The 14,912-nt window shown below is 51.7% G+C and overlaps 5 protein-coding genes across 5 annotated transcripts; 2 read left to right on the forward strand and 3 right to left on the reverse strand.

Moving 5' to 3' along the window:
• Nucleotides 1-830: 830 nt before the first annotated feature.
• ASPACDRAFT_78610 (sterol esterase) lies at nucleotides 831-2,841 on the reverse strand. Its single transcript, XM_020205222.1, has 2 exons — nucleotides 2,554-2,841; nucleotides 831-2,496 (listed from the first exon to the last, which is right to left on the reverse strand). The coding sequence occupies exons 1-2, from the start codon at nucleotides 2,666-2,668 to the stop codon at nucleotides 1,208-1,210; spliced, it is 1,404 nt and encodes a 467-aa protein (XP_020056017.1). The 5' UTR covers nucleotides 2,669-2,841; the 3' UTR covers nucleotides 831-1,207.
• Nucleotides 2,842-3,043: 202 nt separating this feature from the next.
• On the forward strand, nucleotides 3,044-3,677 carry ASPACDRAFT_78611 (PET191 family protein; the record flags this gene model as incomplete). The annotated part of the gene is made up of 3 exons (XM_020205223.1): nucleotides 3,044-3,068; nucleotides 3,250-3,391; nucleotides 3,491-3,677. 3 exons carry the CDS (start codon nucleotides 3,044-3,046, stop codon nucleotides 3,675-3,677), a joined length of 354 nt encoding a protein of 117 aa, XP_020056018.1.
• A 368-nt stretch (nucleotides 3,678-4,045) lies between these two features.
• ASPACDRAFT_119293 (dolichyl-diphosphooligosaccharide-protein glycotransferase) lies at nucleotides 4,046-5,857 on the reverse strand. Its single transcript, XM_020196237.1, has 4 exons — nucleotides 5,547-5,857; nucleotides 5,377-5,487; nucleotides 4,607-5,310; nucleotides 4,046-4,553 (listed from the first exon to the last, which is right to left on the reverse strand). Exons 1-4 carry the CDS (start codon nucleotides 5,686-5,688, stop codon nucleotides 4,134-4,136), a joined length of 1,377 nt encoding a protein of 458 aa, XP_020056019.1. The 5' UTR covers nucleotides 5,689-5,857; the 3' UTR covers nucleotides 4,046-4,133.
• A 293-nt stretch (nucleotides 5,858-6,150) lies between these two features.
• Nucleotides 6,151-6,955, forward strand: ASPACDRAFT_78613 (NADH:ubiquinone oxidoreductase subunit NDUFA3). Its single transcript, XM_020205224.1, has 2 exons — nucleotides 6,151-6,375; nucleotides 6,473-6,955. Exons 1-2 carry the CDS (start codon nucleotides 6,192-6,194, stop codon nucleotides 6,517-6,519), a joined length of 231 nt encoding a protein of 76 aa, XP_020056020.1. The 5' UTR covers nucleotides 6,151-6,191; the 3' UTR covers nucleotides 6,520-6,955.
• Nucleotides 6,956-10,322: 3,367 nt separating this feature from the next.
• On the reverse strand, nucleotides 10,323-11,338 carry ASPACDRAFT_60515 (putative transcription factor RfeG; the record flags this gene model as incomplete). The annotated part of the gene is made up of 3 exons (XM_020203565.1): nucleotides 10,323-10,976; nucleotides 11,048-11,092; nucleotides 11,213-11,338. The coding sequence occupies 3 exons, from the start codon at nucleotides 11,336-11,338 to the stop codon at nucleotides 10,323-10,325; spliced, it is 825 nt and encodes a 274-aa protein (XP_020056021.1).
• Nucleotides 11,339-14,912: the final 3,574 nt, after the last annotated feature.

Here is a 14,912-nt window from a genome sequence, read left to right on the forward strand (position 1 = left end):
CAAATCCTTCAAGTTCTTTTCTTCCTGCAGGGTACTTTCACCTCACTGGTTCGATGTTCCCCCTCGCCCCCAAAAAAGTCAAGCCGCACCCACAGTACGCACAGCACTGCACTGGGCACCTACAATAGTCCTCCGTACTAATCGAGAGCCCACCAGATTCAGCAGGTGCTAGATGGTAGGTAGGTAGGTAGGTACTAACTGTACTTTCCGCCTTCGCGGTGTGGTTTGCGACTTTAGTTTTTGTGCTGCACAGTACTATTGTCACTGCCTAACGGGCAGCGCGGGAAAGGAAAGGCAAGAGAGGAACGTCATGCCATTTGAAGTACCGGAGTGTGTGTGGCGGGTGGATGTATCCAAGTCGAGATTCGATGTATCACACCGACAAGTAACTCATGAGGTAAGTTTACTATTTCACTTAATTCGTACGCTATGTAATGTATGTACAACTAGGATTTGTACTGGGAAAGAGGCTCGTAGCTTGATGAGGCTCCGCCTCGTCATCGAAAACATTGACTGTTCCAAGGCGTCTCTCTGCCTTAAGTTAGTTATCGGAGAGGGGAGGTGACATAAGATGCATTCTTGCATCGCATCGCATCGCATCGGCCAGATGTTGACCTGGCGTGACGTGGGCGCTCAGTGTCGGTGGACATCTACTTCAGCAGTTGTATTGCACAGTGCATACACTCGCCAAGGCTGCGCTGGGCTGCTTGTCATGCCGAAAGTGAAATGCATCTGATGTACGTACTAGGTACATTATTTGCCGCAAACAATCTCCGCGGCGTGTACTCCGTACACACTGAAGAGATGGGTGTCGGTCGAATACACTCTTAGCGAAACCACTGTATTAGGCTACATGCACGAACACGCCATCCACGCCCTAGCAGAAGGGAAAACAACAGCCCGTCAAACCGAATCCGCGAAAGTACTATGCATCTATACATATATGTATCTTCAATGCTCTGCATCCACAGCCAATTGGATGCAAGCCGCTGCAACGGGGTTATGTACTAGCGTTTTCAGAGGTGCCGGCTTCTGATGGAGACGTCCTCGCTTGTAGTGTATTCTAAGCCGGTGAGCAAATCCTATCGAGCTGTCAAGCCTGTACCCTAAGTTATATGTACATACATGCGCACCCCTCCCTCCCGTCTAAATGTGACCCTGCCTGATCGAGTCAAAGCTGCAAACAGAACAGGCATATCACAAAACTTTAGTAGTCGGATCCTGCCACCTCCTTGACACCATTGACTTGTTCCTTCCCCTTGCGGCTGTACTTGTCCAGCGCGTCAAACACATGGCTGAACACTCGTCGGTTCACATCATGGGCCCATAGGAAGTCCAGATGCTCGTACTCCGGGATCTCCTTGGCCATGGTCCCGCTAGGTAGCTCGGATAGCATGACGTTGATGTCGACCAGGCTGTCACTTCCGCCGTACAGCAGGACGATAGGGGTTTTGATGTTCTTGGTCGGGTACTTGACCGGCTTGTAGAAACGCTCGCTCGCCACAATACTCAGCGGAGCGTGGATCTCATCATCGTAGAACTGGAAGTTCCGGTGTCGGATGATCTGAAACCAGTGCACCACCGACTTGGTGCTTGTAAAAGAGAACAGGTGCAGGTACCCTGCGAGCTTTTGCCAGCGACTGATATTCTTGCATCTCCAGTTGAAGAGGCCGCGAAGTGACGTGTCAATGATCCAAACGAAAATCGGGGGATAAAGAATGGTCTGCCACATAGTAGTGGAGCTGAGGATGCTGCGTCTGCCGAACAGTAGGAACAGGAAGTTGGGCGAGGCCTTCATCAACGAGTCTACTACGTGGTTCGGCAGACCTGTTGGGGCCATCGCGGGCGCGAGAGCCACGAAGACATCAATCTTCTGATTCAGGAGCGGATGGATGGAGAGAGTCGCGAAGGCCTGCGCCGTGCCTTGCGAGAAACCAACATATGACAAGGAGGGTTGCTCCGTCACGTCAAGAATGTATCGGATGCTGTCGGGAATATCATGAAAGGAGAACTGGTCGATGGAGAAGTCCCAGAACTCGTTCGTCAACGGAGAGTGCTTGGTGGACTTCTTGGAGTACTTGTTGCCGCGATTATTCCCAAGCCACACATCGTAGCCGCGCTCTACCAGTTGAAAGGGCAGGCATCGCTCTTCCTCCGACAGGCAGACCCAAACCTCACTGCACATCATAAGCCCGTGGTGAAGGTAGACAACCTTCTTCTTAATGCTCCCTTCACCCTGGTTGATCCGCTTCCCTTCCTCGCCCTTGCGAGAGGAGAGACGGTGGAGGCCGAGCAAGTAGCCGTCTCCAGTCTGAACGATATGCTCCTCCGCCTGGTATCCAAACAAAGCACAAATATCTGTGAAATCGGACGCCTGCGCCACGGCCGCAGCGACCTTCTCTTCATTCTCACGCTTATCAAGGTCCTCCCCGGGAGGGATCAGGAGGTTGAAGATTGTCTTTGAACGATCGTAGCAGAACCGAATGACAGGTTCAGCTGTATCCAGTCAGTGCCCGACCCCTAGCAGAACAACATCAATCCGGGTGTACTCACGCAGACAGAAAGTGATAATATGTATGACCCATTCCAGCAACACCAAGATCAGCGACCCAAAAAGCGCCAGGTACTCAAACCAAAACAGCCTCCCAATAACCGGTACGCGCGCCATGATCGCAGCCAAGTGTCACCGCACTGTAGGGCAAATGACCAGAAGATAGAAAGAACGACTCAAAATGCTGGCAGATTATCGTAGCTCATAGCGCGTCGAATCAAGAGTGTCATCACTGAGCGAAGGCAGCAAGGATACAACCCGCCTCCTAGAAAGGGGAGTTTCAATCACAGGGTCCGTTTATCTTCCCAGACGTCATGCTGGAGGGGGTGGCAGGCGGCCGCTTCTTCATGTGATGCTTACCTAATCCGGGGGGAGACGAGGGCACTCCGAGCGTCGAGTTTGCCGGCCGCAGATGATCATCAGATTGCTGCCGGTTCTCTGGTTGTGACTGAATACCTTCTTGTTCGAGCAGTCGGGCAAACTCAATCCACGATGCCGGCTTCCTGTCAGGATATCAGTGAGTCACTCTCTCCTCAAACTGTTCCCCCAATTCCTCTCGCGGCGGGAGTCGTACCGGCTTGCGCGCGCGCGCGCGCCCGCGATCCAGCATTCGTGGCCGGAGATAGAGGACAACCTCGAGATAGCCCTCATACCATTGTCACTCACTCTCCTAACCAACCTTCCTTTCGCGGAAACAGGGAACGCACTGGCGCAATGCCTCCAAGAATCCGACTGCATTATGGTCCAGCGACACAGCCCGCGGGAGTGTCTCAGTGACCCTCACGTCGACCAGCTCCCGATGCGATGCCAGCAGCTGCGGAAGGGCTTCAGCGAGTGCAAGTGAGTAATCTCCAAACCCACCGAGAAAATCGATTCCACCCATTTCCCTAGATTTGGCCCTCACAAGCTAACCAATCCCCCTTCCGCCACGCAAAACAGACGCGGCTTGATCGACATGCGCAAACGATTCCGCGGGAACCAGCCGATCTCGGTATCGACGGAACTCGAGGGGGGAAGCTCCAACAAGTCCCAGCAGTTGTATGCTGGCAAGCCGGCGTTCGAGTCGGTCAAGGAGATCAGTGGAGATGAGGTGAGGATGGATCCCGAGAAGACGAGAGGTCTGTGATCGCGGGGCAAAAAAGAAATGATTGGTGTCACCCAGGGGAGGCGGGCAAGTTAGTTGTCATCAAGAACAACAACCTCCCCCTTCCCTGCTCCAGCTTGGCACTCGTAACGTTTGTGATGCGTTATACCATTCCTCAGCCCCCTCAAGACTCGACTGCTCTGCTCTATCTTTTTCTTATACTCTTTGTTGCTGTTTCATCTGCACTGGCATGGTTTTGGAGTTGATTGGAAGAATATATGGGACTGTGCTTTCCCTCCTCTCATGTGATTACTCTAGGACTACGTTCTGGGACTATTGTACTGTACATACTTTGAAAGAAGCTCTTGCGAACATTCTCTACAACCATACTCGTAGGCTTGAGGGACGTACGACGGACATGTTGTGGGCGAACGGAAATATTGTGACAGACATAATGTACGAAAACTGTCATTGACTGGACATCTAGATAAATTACAATCACTGGTTCTTCTTGACCTGAGCCGAGGTCGGCTCCGAGTAGAGCCACACGGCCACGAAAGCCATGAAACCACCGATGACAGACCACAGTCCAGCGATCCAGACCCACCCGCCGCTGATCTCCCAGCTGCGCGGGAATTCGTTGTGGGCGAAGTGGCGCACCGTCACCTCGTGCTTCTCCTCGATCGTGGTGAGGAACGGACGCTTGTAGTTCACGCGGAACGAAAAGATACCGTGCTGATCGGGAACGGTGAACTGAGTGCGGAAGACGGTGCTGTTCTCGGTGCGGTAGGCAGGCTCCAGCTTCAGGCGGTGGAAGGGGGAGAGCATGGTGAACTCGAGCTGGAGAGCATCTTCGGCGGGCAGTTCGAAGGGCACGAACTTGTCGTAGCTGTACTCGGAGATTTCAATGCTGAAGACCTGTTGTTATGTTTAGTATAGAATCTCGTCTGCCCGGAGTCAACATAACCTACAGTCTCGTTCTTGACCCGGTAAATGGTGGGGTTCAAGTCCTCGGCGGTGATATCATCCTGGGCGAGATGGTGCTCAATCTTTCCGACCTTGAGCACTCCAGTCTCCTTGAAGGTCCAGGCAGTCAACTGCTTGGCGAATTCCTGGTTGACCGTCTTGGTCTCCTCGCCACTGCCGGGTGCCTTGACGGTGGCGGTGAACCACTTGTCCTGAAGACTCTCCACGGAGCCCAGCAGGGTGAAGCGAGAGGAGCTGCGGGTCTGCAGGGTCGAGATGAGAGAGAGCTGGGAACCGGTGGCCCAAATGTCCTCAACAGCAGCGGTTTCCTCCTTGGGGTTGTAGCTGTAGGCGGTGACGGGGGCACGCAGAATAGGCGCAGCAAGAATGTTGTCGCCGAGAGTGTGAGGAGCAGCTCTGGGGAGCGCCAGGACGCCTTCACCATCGAAGTAGGACTTGGTGTCGGGTCTCAACTGGCCGGGGCGCTGCAGAAGCAGAACGTCGTGCTTCTCGGCGGCGGAGAGGGTATCATAGTTGAAGTGGTCGACGACAATCGAGGAGCGGTCCGTCGACAGGTGGAGATCGAGCTCCAAAAGAAGCGAACTGATGGCGCTAGGAGTGGTGGACTTGCCGGAGAGAGCGAGGAGGACGTTTCCGTCCTTGTTCAGGAAGTCGACAATGTTCTTGGGGCTAAGAGAAGGTCCGAATCCTAGAGCAGCAGGTCAATCGGATGCTCAATTGCAACTATGGTAGATAGCTAAAGCCAATGTCTCACCTTTCGACTTGGGAGGAAGAAGGAGGAGGTGGTCATAAGCTCTATCGCCAAGCTCGAACAGGGAGAGCTGGTCACTCTTGGGAGATTCGAAGGCGATGTCATATCCACGAGCTTGAATTCGGCATTATCAGTATCAATTGCTTCATACACACTGGATTAGAGACGCATACCCTTCAGATCACTCCAGAGCGTGGAATAGAGACCCTTCTCGGAGGCATCCTCCAAGACAACCAAGAGACGGTTGCCGGAACTACTGAGCGCATTCACCACGGCCAGGAAGCCGAAGAGGAAGAAGGAAAGACACCACCGCATTATGCGACGGGTAGTTTATGGGAGAGAGGAAGGGGAAGAAGAGCCAGCTCCTGGCGCAAAAAGAAAGGGGTGGGGAAGATGTCAAGGAGAAATAAGTCCAATGCAGTTCTCAACCCATCAATTATCGTGATACGTAGTAAGTTAGTAGTACGTCGAGCACGAACGGGCGACGTGTTTGGACCGAGTGCCAAGACTCTGTCTTCTCCATTGGAAACCGCCGCATCCACTTTCGGCTTGTCGTCACTTTCGACCTCTCCTCATCGTTCCACCGCCCGTCGTCCCCCCTCTCGCATTTCCCCGATTACGACCTCTCCTCCCCGCTAGAGTCTGGAGGATCTCGCCGCCGGTCTTTCTACGATCTCCCATACCCATTGACCTATACAAGACCACCGGTCACTTCCCTCCCGAATCTCCCACCTGACACCAACGCCCGTCGGCTTCCAGCACAAAAAAAAACCCTTTCTCCGATCCCACACCGAGCTATCCTATCCAACATCGCAATCATGTCCGCTCCTCAATTCTGGTCGACTCCCTTCCGCTACATGCGCTGGGCCTCGCACGAGAAGCCCGCCATCTTCTACTCCCTCGTCATCGGCTCCCTGGGCCCGGTCGCGTTGGTGACCATCCCCCCGATCCGACGCTACTTCGGCTCCTACGACCCCGAGCCTGTCCCCTTGACATATCCCAGTAAGGACGATCTTACCAGCAGCATATTCCGTGACTTGCGGAATTTCAAAGCTTCTAGTTTCCGTTGCTAACTTCGCTCTCTCTCTTTCTCAAATAGTCCCCGCCGGTCCCCGCGTCATCCCGCAGGGTTACGATGACGAGTAAATTTTCCCCATATAACACACACAAGATACAACAGCAATGCAATACAGTTCCGATTTTTTTTCTTCTTTCAATTTTCAGACGGTTCTGAGTCTGGGGTTTGTCGTCATTATAAGCTAGGTTTAGGTCTCGAGCAAGCAAGCGATTGAAGAGGGGGTGGTGAGGGTGCCATCGGAGATATCGACAACGTGAACGCACAGATTCGAGACTCTGGGGGACAAGCTGAGGCAAGCTGGCTGAGAGGCAATGGAGTCAACTGACGGGATCTCTGGTCTGGCGAGCGGAGCTTCCTCGATCCTGATATCAGCATCCATTCCCGCCTCGTTGATTGGCGTGCCCCCCATGGCTTGCTAAACATAGTGGGTATGAGCGTTACAATGTACTGTACATGAGAAGATGTATCACTGAGCAGAGAGATTGAGGAATGTCTTGTTCAAGCAAAGCTTTTTATTTTCTTTTTCTGTATTGTACAGGATGTTATTCGCCAAGTCACGGCCGAACATTCAGAGATAAGTACCGACTAGACTCCCGACCACAGAGTGTGTTAATAGGACTCTTTAAGCATGTCTCTTCTCAGGACTGGTCCTGAACAAGAAGGACCTGATCCTGATGTAGTGACTCGCTCAGAGATTCCAGATATGACTGCTCATTAGGTCAGATGTCAAGAAGATGATTTGTACGGCGCCAAAGACAAGGTAGTAGCACGCAGTAAGGGCAAATTGATGTCAGGGGCAGTATGGGGGAAGAAGAGGGAGAAGCAAGACCGATTCGAGTTTGTTTTAACACAGTGACTGAGCCAAACACCATGTCAGTAGAAGTAAAGAATGGTCAACAGAGAAGGGCAATGAAGGATTGGCAGGCACTCGGGTCACCGATATCCAAATTAACAGATCAACAAGCATTGCCGTAGTGAGAGGAAAGCAAGCAGAAAGCAAAGAGTGGAAGATGGGATATCACAAGGCTAGAATATCCGAGATGGACCTTGCACATTGCACACTGATAAGTTGGCGGATTGGCAATGGCGATGACGAGGTATCGAGATGAAGTGCGAGCCAAGCTGTCCATGTTGGTGTAGCAGACGCTTGGGAGGATGGAAGCTAATAGCACAAACGCCGGATGGCAATTCTCATTCATCATCCTCATCCTTATCCTCATCATCATCCTCATCATCATCCTCATCATCCTCATCATCCCAGGGGACGTCCTCATTGTCAATCTCGGCACAAGTCAAGTAGCGAACACTCGAATCGCTGACATTGGACTCCAAGAGCGGCTCCACCTTGTCCTGACAAAGCTCCCTGAGGCAGAGCAAACATGCATTAACCTCGTCCGCATCCTCCTTGGGGCAATCGTCTTCGTCAAGATAGGGGGCCCATTGATTATCATATTCGTCATTGTCGTCATCCTCCTCTTCACACAAGTAGCGATAGAGAAGGAAGCCTCCCTCAGCACCGCGGAAGCCGTTTCCCCTACTGATATTCCCGTACACCCATTCTCGAAACCGAGTGAGTGCCACCCACATATGCGGGCTCAAGCCCAGCAAGTCAGACGGGCCTGGATTCTTCAAGGGGGCAAACTCAATATTCATCATGTAATCCTCGACATCTTTACAGCGTTGGACGAGCTTGTCACTATGGCTCTGGCAGACGCGGCGGGCAGCCTCGGGGATAGACATCTTCACCTCATGTTCCAAATTGTGCCATTTGCCGACCACATGGCAGCCTGCGTCCTTGAAGATCCAGGAATTCCGAAGAGTCATGGAGATGCACAGCCACTGGACTGGGTCTTCGGCCACCGCCTCCCCCAGGCCGTCTCCCATGCCCACAAAAGCCTCACCCAGAGCTGAGAACACAGCCTCGGTGGCTTCGAGCTCCTCGGCCAGGGTCATGAGGGCCTTCGTGTTGTGGAGTATATCGTCAGGCTCCTCACCCTGATCTGCGCGAACTGCCAGTCGTTGCGAAGCGGGGTATTCAGGCTTCAAGTAAGGTGTCTGATCATCCAAGCTCTTGACCAGATTGGCCCAGATCTTGCGGAGCTTTGGAGATAGGAGGTCGGCAGGCTGTGGGCGCTGCGGTACCCCGGCGACGGCCTGGAAACTCGTCAGCGAGCATGAACTATACCATGACGTATCAAATCTGTAGAAGGTTACCTCTATTTCCAGCCAGCCATACTTCTGGTCAGCTGCAGGAACCACGACGAGGTCCACCTCAATGAGAACCGGGTCGGTGCACGGATCAGCGTTCTCTCGTGCTTGCTCTATTGCCCTTCTGATAGTACCAGAGCGACTAGCAACCGCATGAGAGTGGAGTCTGTACACATCAGGCGGCACAGATATCTTGATGTCTCCGTTAAACGGCTGAAACACCGACTCACACATCTTGCAGAGATGCTTGCAGAAGAAATAGTGGTTCCGTGAGACGCGAAGCCTGAATTTTGTTTGTCTTGGTTAGAGGTTCCGTATAGTAACGCACAGTTCGAATCTATCTCGGTTGAGAGGATGTGAGGACATAAAAGAACACGGAGCTGGGGTTTCAGGGGGGTGAAAACTAGATCACAGCTGATGAACGACATCTTCGGCCTTTTGCTTAGTCGGCGACATCGGGAACCGCAGTGAATGCGCCTGTGAAGTTTCAGAGTTCCTGAGAGCACGACATCATCGGTCTTTTGCTTAGTCGGCGAGCTATTGGGCTTAGTCGGAAGTCAAGCACCGCGGTTAGAGATAGAGAAGCCACGGTTGGAGGTCAAGAAATGTGGTGAAAAGCACCTGCGGAGTTCCTGATAGCATGCACAGCTGACGGGTTTGGTTCCTTTCAAAGGATATGTAGGTCATCTATGAGACCTAGTCTTAGAGCAGATTTGCAGCTGTCACTCCAAGGAGTTGGGACAATCGCAGATGATCCGCACACCAAAAGCCTAGGGCAGGTGCATACACACGACAAAACATTGTTGGGCAGGTTGCGGGAAAATGAGACAGGGGAGACAGAATTGAGAATAGTATAATTCACGGAGTGCAGTAGAATAGATTGATTATCAAACAGAACTGGAACCATCACTGTCGGAACCAGGGAACAACCATTGAGAAACCAGAGATTAACGCCGTGTATGCTCATATCTACATATAGCTCGTGGACAGCATCACCGTATATCATCGAAGATCCTAGCCGATACTGTGGAAAATCAGTCGGTGCACCTCGCCGAACTCAAGACATCGTAAAAACTAATCCCTGCAGTCCCTGAAAACAGAAAGGACGAAAGCATCAGAAATCAAGTGCCACAGCCTATTCACCAGAAAAAGCAACCACACGACGCAAGAAAGGAGAATAGCCCAGCACAAAAAGGAGATTCAAGACAGCCAGCGCCGGCATTGCAGACAAAAATAAGCCATAAAGCCTCCTCATAACCGAGCACGATGAAGTGCGGGCCAATCTTCAGATCCCAATTACCGCGTCCCCGCATGTGCATTGGAAGCAGGTCAGCTGCAACACGAGCCAACGTCAGCGATGATGTTGAGCACGCTTCAAAAGTCGATAAAATAAATATATGTGGTATCCAGGTCGAACAGTATCCAGTACTCCAAATGTCTGGCTCCGCAATTCGGATCCCCAAAGTCATGCACGCTTTTGTTTCCTGGTCCGATGTTCCAGTAAGGCTAAGAAATGTAAGAGGATTGTTCCTCAGACTGCTCCATTATCGGAGCGTAAATCTGGAAATGCCTGCAGTTTCCAGGGTGATGAGGCCGTCATTATAACACAATGAGAATTGTGATCCTCGCCCAAGCTCACTAGCATGGAAGGGAGTTAATGCCGTCACCGGGTTCGGCGAGGAGCTTGGCTTTCTCTTGTCGGCTGGGGCCTATTGCGGTCTGGATACGTCGACTCAGGAGTGTATCTGGGATCCATTCCAATCCTCGGGTCCGCGGCTGTAGTGGGAGGGTATGCTATTCCGGAAGTTACCGGGGAATAGTCCTGATCGGCCTCATACGTTGCTGGCCCAGGGTAGCGTGGGGCATTGTTTCTCCCATTTTCATAGCCATATCCAGTGCCGTATGTGTATGAAGGGTGAATGTCGGCAGAAACCGCAGGTTGACTAGGAGCAGAGTATGGGATTTGGGCGGGAGGGTAGGGGGCCTGGCCAGTTGCAAAAGGTGAATGGTTTGCAGGGTAGGATGATGGAGTAGGGTACGGGGGACTCTGAGTCGCCGCGTAAGGGGGCTGAACATATGGGTCCACAAACTGTTGAGGTGCCGGAGGGGGTGCAGTGTAGGCTGGTGGGGGTGAGGGGCCTCCTTGTTGACGTCCTTCATGGATGGTAGTGGCTGGATAGGTTGCGGGAGAGATGTTAGGGGCCTGGGAATAACTGTAGTCGTGAGCGTAGCTACCTCTGGGATTGCCTTGGTCCATTCGGCGTGAAACGTCTGCCTCCCACCGAGCAGAGTCGGCTTTGAGATCAGCAATCATCTCCTGCATGAATAGTCAGTTGAATTGTACATTGTGGATGATGACCGCTGCGATGCGCTTGTGCGAGAACATACAGAGGTGAGATTGCGGTAGGCTCGAATGAAGTAGCCTTGGCGACCCTGCTCATGTGTGTCAGTCTTGTGTCCTCAGAGATAGCTACTGCCATCAGTCGTGCCATGGCATTGTGGAAAGTACAGCAAGAACATTGGGGAACAAACATTGTGGTTTCCAGGTCTTACGAGAGCATCATTCCCGAGGTAACGGCAAATATCTGCTTGGATAACTTCCCGACTGATACCATCACCAGGAATGAAATATTCGTTCTGACGCTCCGGGCGTCCTTCAAATCCATGACGGCCAGTCATATTGTCCAGGGATAAACGGTTTCCAGTTATTAATTTATAGTCAACGGGTCCAAGTGGCCAAAGGAGATCCAGGAGAGTAAGGAATAGCCGACGGGTCCAGAGGAAGTTGACGGTAGGTAGATAGTCTCTTGGGTTGCTTGGGAACAAGAAACGGAACGAAGTGCAGTTCTAAGAGGCTGTGTCCAGGAGATCCAAGGCTGAGAACTAAAGGCTAATCCGATTCTTGGTTGACACAAGCACAAATGCAGAACACGAGACGAAGTTGAGTTCCCACGGTGGTATATCTGGCTTTATTTCCGGCGTGAAGAAAAGAAACAAATCCGGAATGGGCGCTTGGTGTATGTATCCAGGAAGGTGGCGAAGAACGATTTGTAACGCTTCAGGTCACTTTGTGCATTAAAAGTGAACCAGAAATGGAAGAGACAGTCAAGTTATAGGCAAAGGTCCGAACGAGGCAGATGTCTGGATCGGAGCGAAGTTGTTGGTGGATCACGGTCCGAGGTTGTGAAGTCACTGGCAGGAGGATGAGAGAAAGGTTGCAAAGATCTTTCTCTTTTCAAATTCCTGCGGCAAGAAGTGGATTTCTTCTTCTTTTTGATGTCTCTCGAGACACACCTTATACAAACTCGTAGAACCTTTGAGCTGACAGAGTAATGCCAGGGAACAAAGGTGAGAGGATGGTGGTGGCGGAGGGGGAGGGGTTAAGGAGGTTAGGGGAAAGGGAAGATGGGAGAGGGAAGAGAAGAGGAGAAAGAGAAGAAGAGCTAAAGGGAAGGGGTGGGAAGTGAAAAAGTAAGACAGACGGGGGGAGAAGATAAGACAGAAGAAACCTTCCAGTTTTCCAGTTGAGAGGCGAAAAGGGTAAAGGGAGAGAGGAGAAAATGAGAAAAGCGAAAGAGGAGGGGGGGGAGCTTTACGGACTAGGCTAGAGAGAAAGAGGGAGGGAGGGACGGGAGGGGGCGCAGACACACACACAGAGAGAGAGAGAGAGACTCTGAGAGAAGAGGAGCAACTGGAATAGACAGGCAGGCGGAAAGTGGGAGGGAAGATGAGGGCGCTGTGAGTGGATTGGATTGGGTTGTTGGGCCGGCTTTTGGGCTGCCTGGTCATTGTCTGGTGCCACGACTGACTCCACCAACTAGACCCTCCATCCTCTCTTCTTCTTAAGTTCTTTCTTCAAGGTTCTCTTTTGCCTTTTTGCACCCATCCTTCCCCAGTACGGAGTAGAAGAGAAGAGGTAATTGGTTTTTTGTTTTTTTTTTTTTCTACATTAACTAACCCGTGATGAGCAAGAGATGACTCTGCTTTCCCACCCCGGCCCTCTTCCACTTCCTCCCCCCCTAAAAACTTGCATTGACTCTTAGGGCGTCAGCGCCTCACATCCTGGGGCAGTGGTTGGATATCGGGTGCAGACGATTTTCCTGCCCCTACCCGTGCGGCTTGCTGTTGAATGGTTATAATTCGATGACTATGACGATCCTCATCCGAACTGGAACCCTCTTGGGAGGGCCAAGTGACCAAATGCCGTGACTATTGATCTCTTCTGATTTCTTCTTTGCTGTTGCAATTGATTACTTGCTTTCATGGTCAACCAGAGCTAGAGGGTGGTAGCTAGTCGTTGCATCTCAGCCAGTCGCGTCAATAGCATAACTACATAGTACATACATCCATCATTATTGTACCTGATTTGTCCCTGATCAGTATGCTTCGAGCCATGGTTCACCCGCGGAGCTGTCCTCTCCTGGTGGACCGGTGGAAAACCCCCGATGGGGAAGATTAGATGACCCAAGCGAAAGTCCCCATCAGTGGCGTTGTCAGACCAAGCATCAGACTGGGCATGGATTCATGGTACCAAAGTGATGCTGATCTGGCTGTCCACTCGATCGTCATTTGGATCCCAGGTCGAATACTGATAATTTGGGACATGACTTAGTGCTCTGCTCGACCTGAAAATACCTAAGAAGGCTTCATCCACCAGAACAGACGACGCGAGTTGATCCGATGAATCAGCAACGACGTCCGCCGATCAACCAATCAAGCAGAGATAGCAGCATCGCAGAGAGCACCCCTAGCACAGGATACTGGTACCAACTATGTACTCATACTCCGAGTGGCCAAAGAAGCGCCCAGTCAAAACTATTTGTTGCCAGCTGCTAGTGCTTGCCAGATGATCAAGTAATGTACTGTACATCTGCTCCATCTTCGAAAATGCGTGTTACACAAAAAAGCTGCATCATTCATCATCGCACAATTTGCAAGAAACGAATATGGCCCTTCATTCTATAAGCCATAAACTTGCACACTTGGTCTCTGGGTACGAGCATCAATATAGGACAAAGCTCGTCACGAAAACACCTATCTGGGCAACAAAAGTACAGGATCATCCGCATCTAACCGGGGTTTAATGGACTGGCATCGATCCCTTCCGATATTACTAGTTCAATGAAGTATTGATACTCCAGATTCCGCAGTCTTTATGCTCTTAGAGGTTTCCTTCTTGTCAGTAGGAGACGCGATGTTTCTCAAACGAGATTGGCCACAGTCTCCAGCCTGTCGCTGGTCAGGGTTTGGGATATGAACACAGGTTGGGCAGGAATGCGTGAGTGGCGGCTTGGGCACTCATCCACTCACCCACTCGCCCATCCGCCCGTTTATGGCCTGGGGCACTAATCCCGTCTGCAACTCTGCAGCCTATCCCGACGCCAGATTAGCCTCGGATTCCCCATTTGGCGCATTCCGTGAGCGACGGACTGGCCTCGCTAAAGTGGCTAAAGTGACTAAACTTCTGCTCGGGCCGTTAGTCGGGGCTCAATGTACCTGTAGAACTGCGACAGTGGGTTGCACTGCAGCCCTCTTCTCAGGACGTAGATGCTGAGCATCCAACATTCAAGACAGTGATGGGCCTACCAACGTCGCAAGGCAAACCAAATTAACTTGACAGGCCATGAAAGTATGAGTACAGACACACCCAAAACCCAAAGTCAAGTTAATTCCCTTTCTAGAAAGTCTCGAATAATCCAGCATCGTCGTCTCCATATTTCGCGGCCTTGATGCAGCGAATTGATTCCCAGGAACACAATCGCCAGCGCCCACACTCGGCCTGCTGCATAATCACAATCTCAATTTCACCCAACTGACCAAGCTGGCCGACCTGGTGGTCTCGAAGCCCAGTTCTGCTACAAGGGTGACCGACCATGTTCGTCACCTTCACAATATTCTTATGGGATTCTACTCTGCTTCGCGCGGCTTTCACCCTCCTTCCTCAGCCGTGGCGGACAAAGCCCAACAGCGTCTGAGCTCGAAGATCACGTTCACTATGTTGCTCATAGACTAATGTGCAAGGCCTCACATGCATCTCCCACAGAAGCTGTTCCGTCATCTGCACGGCGGTGAGATCTCCAGGTTTTGGACCCATTCATATGCTCGAATGAGATCCTACCAGGTGCCCTCTCTGCCGCATTGTCTCCATAACGCCTGCGTCAACCGTCTCATTTTGACCGGTGACTGACTGATCATGATCTGATGGTTTCCTCTCTTCGGAAGATGTTATGCAATATTCTTCCCGAATCAGAGG

The sequence above is a fragment of the Aspergillus aculeatus genome (genome assembly GCF_001890905.1).
Source record: "Aspergillus aculeatus ATCC 16872 unplaced genomic scaffold ASPACscaffold_8, whole genome shotgun sequence".
Taxonomy (NCBI): domain Eukaryota; kingdom Fungi; phylum Ascomycota; class Eurotiomycetes; order Eurotiales; family Aspergillaceae; genus Aspergillus; species Aspergillus aculeatus.